Here is a 12,603-nt window from a genome sequence, read left to right on the forward strand (position 1 = left end):
CCATTCTTTCTAGTCAGTCTTAGCTGACCTTGATTTTAACAACTGACACTCTTTAATTAACCTTGGTGGACCTTGATTTCACCAAACTATTCTATTAACCTTAGTTGTCCCCTTTTTGATCATACTCGTTGACTTTGATCTTACCACTTTCTCTATATGCTTGTTTGCCCTAGATCTCGCATACCATATTTCCTCATTAACCGGTTGACCTTGATATTACCATAATTAGCTATCCTTGAATTATAACCATACTCTCTCAATAACCGTGTTTGCTCTTTCTTTAAGCTATCACGGTTTTAATGGTGAAGGAAATCATTAAGTACAGATAAAAAATCAGTGGAGATCAGTATATCATTTTTCAAATAAAAACAAGTACTATTTTTAAAAAAGATAGGCGACGCACTAAAATTTGTTCTTTGAACTTATAAGTTTCTACATTTCACATGGCACGCAGTTTCATTTTTTATGCAGTTTTTTCGAACTCCCCTAATATAAGTTATCAGTATTTGGCCAATCGAGAAACAGAATAGCGATCAAGTGACTTAAGTTTCCATGTAAGAGCGTCTCTAAGGTCAAAGGGTAAAAAGCGAAACTATACCGACTGCGTCGAAAAAAAAAACAACTTATAAAATAAAGATAATGGTGTACTCACATTTAGGTCCGAAGAAAAATAATGTATGACAAAGATTTGCATAAGAGATAATTAAGATGTCTACAAGACACTTCAACAAATCGCGATGATTCCCGTTTTTGGCACTTTTTGTTGCTGTTTTTGTTTTTCAAAAAAGAAGTACCGCCAAAGGTTCAATCAAGAGAAGATCCTTACAAATTACCGCGAAAGGTCACTAAATGACATCCCACTCCACGACTCGGAAACAATAAGTCGAAGTCGACAAACCGAAATCTATCACACGACATGATATCATACATTCTGTCAAAATTATCGAGGGACTGTAATAAGTGGATTTTGAGGAACTGTTGGGAACGTTATGTATAAACGAAGTCGCCAGAGAGGAAATTGATGTTGCTTCAATCTTTAAAACTGGAGGGTTCCAACTCCCGGACAGACCTGGATCCGCCCTTTTCAGTTCCAGAAGGGCGAGCAGTTCTGCTCCTTGAAAAACACATACCGATCTGCTCGATATTTAAGGCCAAGGCGACTTAAAGAGGGTGGAAATTGATGATAGATTGAGGCCAAATAGCAAACGGGCACTTTAGGTTATGGTGACGATCATAGAACTTTTGAAATGACGACTTAATCTATTGGCAACAAACCCTTATATTTCAGCTTTATATCTAGAGCATCAAATGCGATTTCTACAAGCATATACATAAGGTTTCAGTCATAGTCGTCGACCTCTGCTCACATTGATATTAGCGTGATTGATGACAAGTATGAAAAATGAATGACTACAATCTAGGCCAAGCTGCAATTTGGCACTAGAATAACTGTAGAATAAAGGGTCAAAGTCATTTTAACCATTTGTCCGCTGTAAAAAATCTAATTAATTTGCCACATGTCGAAGCATGCTATTAAATCTGTATACTTTCCATCAACATGGCATTCAATATATATATATCAATCATATTAACTGATAACGGTATTGTATGACCCGATATAACACACTAACTTTTCTTGTTTGTGGTCTCATTAAAAGGTTGTTAATCTTAATAGGACCAAGGGTCCAAATTTTTAAATCAAATTACCACTCAGTATATTATATAATTGCCAAAGTCGGTTTTCATCAAGACTTGTTGATTTACTCTTTTTAATTATGTCCCCTACTTTGATCCACATTTTATCAGGCAATTAATGAATCGGGTTCAAGGAGGTAAGAAAATACCCTAGTTGGACGAAGGACTCCCGCAATAAACCCGGATGGCGAGTAAAACAAAATAAAACGAAAGGTATTTCCCCAAGAGATCGTGTAAAACTAATCTTATATCTCAGCTTCAGATCCGGAAAGAAAACCGGGACATTTCAACTTGTCAGCTAGTGTGCCAGTTCAGTTTACTAGTTAAACCCCATGTTAAATAATAAGAAATAGGACATATGTAGTAAAGAAGGAAATCAATGAACATCTGTGTTGTTGTTACCTAATATAGGCGGAAATACCAGTAAACACATTGTCAAATTATGAAGTTAGGATTTTCTTTGAATTTGTATGTTTAAGAATTAAAGGATTTAGAGAAACAGACAGCTTTATAATCCAATACACAAAGAAGCACATAAATTATACTATGCAGTTACATAATTCCTTCAGAATTTAATAAGAAATACAAATCTCTTACTTTATCTGGATACCCTGTGATCTTAATCAGTTATTAAGGGTGTTGTCTGTGTATTTAGAGGATTTTAAACCAAACATCATGAAACATACACAAAGGTTTTTATGAAAAACACCCATCTATCTTGTTTTATTAATTTAAAATTTGGATGTTTAAAAATTCCAATATGAAGTGGTATACTCGTCATTGTTAAAACGGGGTGAATTCTTCAAATTAAAACAATTTGATCACGATCCGTCAAAATATTTGTAACATTGATTTCCAATCAGATAAACTAAAACAACTAAATATGGTTTAAGTCGAATTCCAGAAGTCTATCTTCCCATTCTTAGCAATTATAAAGAAATGTGTCAAGTTCAGCATCAAATTAAATAGATGAGCGGATTTGACTTAGTTTTACAAGATGACTCTACTTATCTTTGATTGGCTCGTAACGGTTATGAAATTTTATCATTACTCGAAGAGTACATTCGATTTCTTTGAAATAAAAATACAAAACATATCAACATTTTTTTATATCAAACTTCAACTAAGACCAATAAAATAATACTGCATCGCTGTTTAGCCAAATACTGGTTTCTCCATGTGTGCGTATATTTGCGAATGTTTGTCAATACTGCAGATACATCCATTCCTTATTTTTTGGAAGTACGGCTTCCACTGTTGTACCATGATTTCTTCCCCTGTCTTTGTATCTATTCTACAGTGAATTTGCTCTCGCCGGAGAAACTTTTCGGTAAGGGTTTCCTGGTGACATTCCCCATGGGCTGAAAATGGAAATGAATACATGTATATTGAAAAAGAATACACTGAAAACTTTTAAATTGATTTTTAAAGTGTGGTGTTTTCAAGTTGCACCAAAAAACATCAAAGGATCAAAGACTCTTTCTTTTTCAACGTGATTCTTAAAAGTGGCTGGTTTCGCTCATAACGGCATTCTCAATAGCTCTGTTACAAGTGATAAGTCACATTGGCTAAAACTGATGTTTGTAGAGTGCGGAAATAAAGTGGAGTTAAAAATTCTAGTAATAGCTTTTGCTACCATTATCGTTAATATCGTCCATGTTCTGTTAGCTATAATACCAAGGGTATTGATGGAGTTTCATCCTATCCGTATAGTAGGAGTCTGGACTGTTCTTTTTATTTAGTATGTGTTTCCTTTCGGTTGCTATGATATTCGTGACATCTATCTCTTTTTTTTTTCTCTCACTATCATTGTATAAGTTGAGATCAGAGTTGTATCTACGTCTTCAATAACTTTAGCATCATATTATGTATAATAGTATGTGACTAGTGTGTGCATTGATAAAGAATTGCCGATCTAGTAAAGGAAAATGTAAACGCATAAAAAACAATAGCACAAACAACTTACCTATGGAATCAACTGTTAAACATGATGCCTCACTTCCACCTTTACGACACAGAACTTCGTTGATGGTTCTTGGAAACGTATCTGGTGGGAGTATGGTAGTGGCTCCACATTCACTACATAGTTTCCTCAGGTCACTATTTTCGGCTATAGGAGCACCCTTTAAGATACAGTACTGTACAGTAGTTGTAGAACCTGAATAAAATATACAGAAGTTGTTTCAGTGAGACGATATGCTGTTAGACAATCCACATGATCGAGGACGAATACAGTTTACATAATTTATACATGTCTTACTAATGGTAACTGTTCAGATACAATGTACTTGCATTAAAATCTTCGAAATATTTAATTGCTCAAAGTAAGGTCCATTTAGCATCAATATGTGTGGAAAATGATCTTGTGTCGATATCCGACAGCACAGAACTTCAACAGCATCATAAATGTTCTGTCTGGTTACAAATACGAAACCAGGGTATCCTTGTACATTACCTTGCGATATGAAATTATACGACAAATGTTTCCAGAGCCAAGAAGCAAAGATAAGGACCAAAAGAAAATTAAAGCCCGCTATACACGCATTTACTTTGAGTAGAAGAACAAATTGTACACCCAATCACATTCGTCTGGGATTATAAGGAATTATTAAAATACCACCAATGAGTTCCCCTTTACTCCATTCCCGACATTTATCGAATGCAACACTTTTAAGCAAAATACCAGTAATTAATGATAACAACCAAAGCTAACTTCCCTATTGTGAAACCAACTTACTGCTAATAATATATTAATTTCTGAGAATAGTATAATTCTTTATTCATACATACCACTGCTGTCACGTCTTTTTCTTTTATTTCTTCCACGTTCTAATGACATTAAAATTTTAGGGTTTGTTGTAATCCCCATTGAATTTACATAATATTTTAACTGGTCCAATGATATTTGATTTTGCACAAGAAAGTTAGATATTTTTCGTTGTACTGAAGAAGTACTGTCTAAACTACTGCCTAGCGTTGTCACACCACTCGCAACGCTGTTATTTCCAAAGTTCGAATTTGCACTTTTTGACTTATTTGCACTTTTAATTATGTTAATTATTGAGGACCATTTTTTCAGGTCCTCTTCTAGTTTATGTTTGTATAATGGAGATTCTGTACTGGTAAAATGGTGATCTATTTCTTCCTCAATCTACAATTAAATATATTCATACATAACTATATACAAGAACATTACTATTCATTCATGAGGATTGTAGGCGGCTTCACTTACATTCAATGAAGATTTTACAGGAAACACCATCACCTTCTTTTTTAATTTAGAAACTATTAAATAAGAACAAACGAAGAACAACAAAATAAATACTGAAACCGAATTATGACACCACATAAATATACAATCTTTCATGATTAATCTAATGGAAAATCAACAATGGTTACTTTTATCAAAGATTGAAAGATCTATGTTGCATTAAATACAAACTTACAGGAAACGTCCCTAAATTGAGCAGATTTTTAAATCCCTCTGAAGATTCGTCCTCACTGGCCATCAAATGAGGGATCATTACTCCTCCCTCCTGGACCAGTTTGTCATGTAAACTTGCTGGGTTCAAGGATATACTCCTCTTTCTGCCGTTATTTGAGCATACTACCGGTATAGATGAATTAATGATAGTCTCAAATGAACTTGGACTTAATAGCTGTACGCCACTCGGATACAAAGAGGGAAACAAAGAGTCACGTTTTGTTCGTCCTACAAATAGAAATCAGCATAATCTTTTATATCATTATCTACATATGTAGAGAACAAATGGATTCTGTATCTTTAAAATTCATGTATTTTTTTAATAAATAATTTCAAATTTTATATGAAATCGAGACATTTTCAGCACCCTCTTTTTCATGCATTCGTTACTTAAAAACGCAAGCAATCAAATCCAATACTCACTATTAGCAGTAGAACCCTCAATGTACAGTATAATTATTATAAAGAAAACTTCAAAATACATAAAATCCATCTCTGAAGCTCAAATCCATTTAGACCATTTTGTTCTGATCAGTATCAGCTTATACCAGAAATGTGGAACCGTAAGGGACAGAAAGAATATATACCACGTGATTTTTCACCAATGGCACCCGAATATTCCACGCTTAGAGGTAAAAATAAATTGTTTGTCCAAAATAACATATATCTTGATAAGTTTTATATAAACTTTGAATGGGAAATCATAACATGTCTATCAATGGGTATTACACTGATTATTTTGGGTATTTGTTTAGCCGGTAAGGCATTAGAGAAAGTAACAACAGACATGCAGAATGAAAGATGGTAATTACTTTGCGTAAATTAAAGATAGACCAATAATATGTTACTATTGTATTTGGCTGTTTTGTTGTTATTTCTGAAGGAGGATGTCTAGTCATCATAGATACCAATATCTGATGACGCATAATTTATTTCTATGTAGGCTCAAAATTTGCAATTTCATCTCTTTTGTTTTTGGGGAAAGGTTCCACCTAAAATTTGCGTCTACATCAAATATAACCACAGTTACGTATAACTTAGCACATAATAACCAAGTCACTCCTCTGAGTACCACTTTTTGCATAAAATATTTTTTCAAAACATCAAATTCATTAGATCAAACTACAGATGCATTTTTGTAACTATTAACATCTGATATTCAGAGACGATGCAGTAGGCGGTTAGCGTCATTCACCATACTTACGACACGGAAGTTGTCCTTTGAATATCACGTCGTCGTGTTCACGAACTACACAATTCCCCTCAAAGTCATGACATCTGTTGGAAGCCTTAATCTTTAAATTAGCAAAACAGTAACGAACTTCAGAAGTGTCCTCGAAGAGACACTTCTGGCGTTGATGCCTTTTTCGCGAGGATCGATTATCGTGATGAAAGGAAGAGCCCTTATATTTTTGTTTTTTTGTTTTCTTATTTTTGTGTGCATTATAAATGCGAAAGACAATAACAATTTTCGAAATTTCATTGTTAAAACACGAAATTTTGTAAATTAAAAGTATATTTTTACTTTTCAGACTTCACATGTTTTGTATATTTTACTTTGAGCCAGGACAGGTGTTAAAGTACAAACCATTTGAAAAGAAATAAGTACTTATGCTGTCAACATTGATTAGTTAAACCTTATATTATATCCAACTAACAGTAATTACACATTTGTACTTTTAATCATTCAATTGCGTTACACATTTCTACTGGTAAAGTGAAAAAGGGCACGGCTCCTTTTAGAGTGGCTGACAATCAAGCTACGACTACATGCTATAAATAGTTAAAGACCATGCCATTAGTTTCTAACACCAGAATGCTGTCATGCTGTGATCTAACTTCAGTAGAAAGGCATGTTATCAATGAAGCAATTTGTTTTGTTATATAAATACGATATTCCGATTTATAAGGCCTTTTCTCAATTCAATTAGACATTTACTTTTTCTCAGTAATTTGTCAACTAAAAAGTAAGTACTTTTAAACTTGAACTAAATGAACGTTCAACCGTCAACTGTTCAAGTTACACAAATAGTTCAGAAAAAATGGCCTTTGCCAAAACAAAGTAATGTAAAGGTCTGCTGTAGGAAGGACACTAATATTAATGTAATTATCAAGTCATATAGTACAGCAGAAACTGCTAAAATGTTTATTAATAGAAAAAAAATCACGAAAACAACAGTTTTACGTTGATCAAACCCTTCAAAATTATAATTGGAGAAGCATTAGATTTGGTTACGATAAAGTGGTGTAACTACAAAGCCGACTAAATTACCTGTACCTATATATTTACCGCATTTAGCAATCTAATTTTAATTAGATTGCATGTTTAGGACAGTACCCTATAGGCTTAGATGCTCTTATAAAGTTTTTTTTTCATCATAGTGTGATTGCAAGTGATTTACTGTTTTGAATTCACTCATAGGTTGTGAACCTACCTACCTAATACCTGTTGCTCCCAGAATTCCATTGGTTTGGTAAAAGCTTAGTCAAGTTTTTTTTTTTATTAATAATCGTAATCAGCTGTAATAATTACATTTTCATAAGTAACACATGTAATCACACATCCATGTATTTAATGATTACAAGTAATCATATGTAATCAATTAGTAGGTGAAATAGTGGTGTAATCATGATTACTTTTTGATTACATTTTAATTACATAACCCAAAATATTGTTCTGTAAAAATAGACTATTAAAGAGTATTTTCCTTTCTTACATAATTCATCATACTTAAGATTTTAATGGATTTTAGCAACTGAAAATCGTCAATAACTATTAGACATTTTACTTAATAGATAATAGTGGTGTACGACTCAAAATGTATTAAATTTCTATTTATACTTATTTACAAATTTACTTATTTAGCATTTAGATAATTCTAAACACTTGAAAAATCATATTTGCAAAATCCTCCGTGTTATAATGTCGACATAAAAAATGTGAAACAATTGGTGAATATATATGTAGCATTTTATCTTCATTTGTAATATATTTTGTTGTATCTCAATCCAAAGATTATGAGGAGATCAAATTATTGGAATTCAATACTTAAATGTATTATCATAATCATTATCAGGGAACCAAGCTTTTTCCCATTTAACCCAATACACATGTACGATGTCTGTGTAAACCATAAGTTAATTAAAAGGTTGAAGAGTAAATTAATGGTCATTAATGTAGATAAACATAAACATATTACTCAATACTATTGTTTGTATTAAACTTTGCTTATGCTGTACAATCTGTCAAATTTTGTCAACTAACTTAAACAGACACTTAGTCTACTAATCTAAGTGAAATGCACCTGGTCAACTAATAAGAGTAAAATATTTTTTTTCAAAAGTCATGTTAACCACAGCTTTGAAATTATGTATATGATACACCATTTAAATCATTCCTTCTGCGTTAAAATTATATATATTATTTTTTTCTAGATATGTCATTACATTACCTATGCTGAGGAAGTAATTCTTTTTATTCATGCGTGGAATTATCTCAAATAATAATGTAATCACGATTATTTTGACAAAAGTAATCATATGTAATCGATTATATTTGACATTATGAGTAATTATGACGTAATCGATTTCATTTTTTAATCTTTTATCTTTTAATCACTTGTTATCAAGATGTATTCGATTACATTTGAATGTAATCAGCCCTAACCCTGTCCTCAAGACACATACACATGCTATCACATACATGTTTCATTGAACACTTTCGGCACCTGTGTATGGAGTGTTCATATCACAACTCATACGTTATGCCAGAGCTTACTGAAACTACGCAGACTTTTTGTATCGCGCTACAACTCCAACAAATAGGCTTCTGGAACATGGTTATGTTGCTACAAGATTGAAGTCATCACTACAGAAGTTTTATGGTCGTCATCATGAACTCGTGGATCGTTATGGTGTATCCATCTGCATATGAAATCTGATTTGTTCAACGGGTCATAGTTTTCCTTTCCTCGTTTGTCTACCCCGGACTTGACTTTTTATGAGCAACTCGGCGAGTGTTTCTAGAAAAGCAGAGGACGCTTACCCTACCGGTGCACCTGGTCCATGCTCCCAGTTTTTAGTGGAGTCCGAGTTGCTCATTTGATTTTGTTACTTTGTATGTATGATTTTAGTTACTTTATGTTCTTTGTTGTGTATGTCTGTTTTCCATGTCTGGTCTTTGTCCCTGGATTACATTCTTTTGATTACCGCTATAACCTTGGTTCCCTTGATTACTCTTTTATAAGCAACCATTGTGTAAAGTTTGATGTCCTTCTACGTTCCACTTCCTACAAAAGTACTGAAAGAACACACCTTTTGTTTATCCATATCTTGGGTCTTCCTTCGTATGCTTTCGAGACTTCCATATGCTTTAAAGATGTCAACTTTTGCTTCCGTTATCCTCTTCCGCGCCACCATCTGTAGTCAAAATGATTCCAAGATATAAAGATCTTGCATTTAAACATTTCGCCAAATTTACACCTCATCACTGGTGATCTAAGGATAAAATTTGTTAAATGAACAATACGAAATGCAACTGATGTTTAAGTAGATATACAGTAGAACCAAAATTTCCAGATGCAAACATACCACATCTATTCTTTTTATTGCAGATTACTATATAAATATTACCAGCCAATCTCCCTTTATAAAGTCAGTCTCTACTTTCCCGCCTGTTTCTTTCCCTACAGATCCTTACTTATATTGTACTATAAGCTTCCTGTATCATTCTCTACTTTTCCAATCTCACTATATATAAGCAGGCATTCTCTATTTTCCTAACCAACCAGTCTCTACTTTCCTAATATAACCAGCCAGTCTCTACTACCCGCCCGTTTCTTTCCCTAAGGCGTCAGTTAAACGTTGGAAATGCTTTCAAAGTGTTTTTAGAACCTCAGGAAAAATTTAAACGGGGGCCCGATGTGCTCAGTTATCCCACCAGGGGGGATTAACCCGCTATATGATTACTGAGAAACAGCATAACAGCATAAAATAAAGTTCAATCATGGCTATACAACATTTTCATCATCACCATTCATCTCAGTAGACCATACTGTATAAACCAAATATCGTTGATATCAAAGCAAGTATAAAAAATAGAGGAAAAATGGCTGTCCAGAACAAATTTTTTGTCATCACCATTCAACTTAGAAAATCATGTATCCTGAAGAAATCAGAAATCATTGGAATCTGAGCAACTGACAAAAATGGCTGCAAAAAAAAAAATCAATACTGCCAGTCAACTCAGAATATTATGTTTATTTAATGAGGAGCTTTCATCTAAATTATTCTTCAATACTTGAGAAAAAAATAGCAAAAAAAAAAAGGTATTTTGACCCATATGATCTATTTTTATTAATGACTGCCACGTTTTCAACCCATGAAAAATTTTAGACAACCAGTTTGTGCAGGAGACCCTAAGGAACACATATGCCAACTTCCATTACATTTTGTTGTATAGTTTCTGAGAAGAAGATTTTCAAAGTTGTAAACGTGAAAAACGGAAAAAAAACTTTCAAGGGTCATAACTGCTACATGGGGTGACGAATCATTTTGAAAATTTCAGTATAGGTCGTTCTTATAATGAACAATATTAACCTCCGTCAGAATTTTGCTAAATTCAACGGCTTTTGAGTTATTTCCACCCCCCTCCAAAAAAAACCCTGTGCTTTTTTTAATAATGGCAGTCATGTTTCTCAATCGATGAAACATTTTAAATGATCAGTTTGTGCAGGATACCCCAAGGAACAATTATGCCAACTTTCATTAAATTTTGTTGCACAGTTTCTGAGAAGATTTTCAAAGTTGTAACGTGAAAAACGAAAAACAATCTGTTTCAAGGGTCATAAATCCTTCATCAGGCCATGAATCATTAAAACAATTTTGGCATAAGAAACAATTATGCCAAGTTTTATTCCAATTGGTCAAGCAATTTCAGAGGAGAAAATGTTTGAAAAAAGCTAACAATAACATTTTTTTTTAGTTTCACAGATGGGGCTATGAATCTTAGTATGATTACCATTGCAAAAACTGAAACTAAAAAATACCCAAGGTCCAAAGATTCCCTCCTCATCTACATGTTAATACTTTTATAACATAATTTATATACAGAACTCAGTTGAACATATTGATTTACATCCTGCAGGGACTTAAATAGCTTTAATCATGTCAATAAGTAGATAGATCAGTAATATCTGTTATTTACATATGGTTGCATCTATTAAATAATAATGATTTATTTTTAAGTAGATAAGCCTTAAATAAGTATATAATTTTGTAAATTTCTAAAATTAGTATATAATAGAATTATTTGGCAAATTCAATAAGTAAATGAATGAAAGTGAGAAGTGATGACTGGATGACTAGTGGACCTGCTGGTCAAGGACAGGGACAAACTTATCTGAACCATTTATTCAGGTCATTCATATCACAACAGAAGGTAACATTTACCTTTTTCCAATGTAATGATAAAGAAGATAAACAATATTTTCTCAGACAGACGTACTTATATCCAGGGCCATAAAAAATTTGCTTATTCAGCAGATATGTAATTAATTAATTTATTCTTTACATTAGAACATGTAAATTTTCAGATAAAGAATAAAATTCATGGGAATACCCATAATGTTACATCATACATCTTTAATTATTGAATTTCAATCTTCTTTATATTGAATTTTGGAAGAATGATTTTGTACTTATATTTCCATCTAGTGGCTTTAGTAAATCTTATCAGCATTTGACAACAGTGACGTCATCAGTAAAAAGAATAACGTAAATTTTGAAGGACTTGACAGAAAGTTTGTAACATCAATATCACATCTCATTTTCAATACTAGTGATAATTTATATCTGAACAGGTTAAAAAGGTGCAATCTTGGAGAATCTAGTAATTTAAACAGCAATTGCTCAAAACCATAATAGCACACTTATTACATGTTTGGTAAAATATGGCTAAATACTAATTTTTATATTTCTTATTTACCTTTAAAAAGACATTTATTACTTAAGTAATTCTCATGTTCTTCTGAAGGACAAAGGGGTACAGTAAAAGAAAGAAAGGGTGTTGCACTCCACTATCCTGCCCTAGCTGGTACCTTGGTTCATATAGTCATCATCACAAATTTTACTTCCTTCTATTTTGTGTGTTTTATAAAGTTATGTGTGTTTTGAATGAATCATGATTGTTTGTACAGTCAATCATGTCTAGTATGGGGCCCTTAAATTTGGAATAAAATCATCTTCTTCTTTAGTACCTCCAACTTCTTATTTTATTTATTTCATATCTACAATGAGTAGGTTGTTCCAAACTCAATGGAGGAACTTACATCAACAAAGGAATGATTTTGTACTCACATCATCAATGAATGAGGGGTCTAGAAAATGTTTTTCCAACATAATCATATCTAGGATCAGGAACCCAG

General features: G+C 32.8%; 1 protein-coding gene across 1 annotated transcript; it reads right to left on the minus strand.

Annotated features, from left to right (window-relative positions):
• Window positions 1-2,787: 2,787 nt before the first annotated feature.
• On the minus strand, window positions 2,788-5,880 carry LOC148622685 (uncharacterized). Its single transcript, XM_088572742.1, has 5 exons — window positions 5,603-5,880; window positions 5,142-5,407; window positions 4,486-4,846; window positions 3,662-3,853; window positions 2,788-3,056 (listed from the first exon to the last, which is right to left on the minus strand). The coding sequence occupies exons 1-5, from the start codon at window positions 5,670-5,672 to the stop codon at window positions 2,851-2,853; spliced, it is 1,095 nt and encodes a 364-aa protein (XP_088428868.1). The 5' UTR covers window positions 5,673-5,880; the 3' UTR covers window positions 2,788-2,850.
• Window positions 5,881-12,603: the final 6,723 nt, after the last annotated feature.

This window comes from Perna viridis, chromosome 3, assembly GCF_037379345.1.
Source record: "Perna viridis isolate PV_CMFRI_1.1 ecotype Kerala chromosome 3, ASM3737934v1, whole genome shotgun sequence".
NCBI lineage: Eukaryota > Metazoa > Mollusca > Bivalvia > Mytilida > Mytilidae > Perna > Perna viridis.

Bases quoted from the DNA above. Each gene is read 5' to 3' on its own strand.
- LOC148622685 (XM_088572742.1), bottom strand. From the start codon at position 5,672: ATGGATTTTATGTATTTTGAAGTTTTCTTTATAATAATTATACTGTAC. The intron at 4,847-5,141 runs GTAAGTTTGTAT...ATTTAATTGTAG, and splicing joins TCAATTTAGGGACGTTTCCT to ATTGAGGAAGAAATAGATCA. The intron at 3,854-4,485 runs GTATGTATGAAT...TATTTTATTCAG, and splicing joins AAAAAGACGTGACAGCAGTG to GTTCTACAACTACTGTACAG.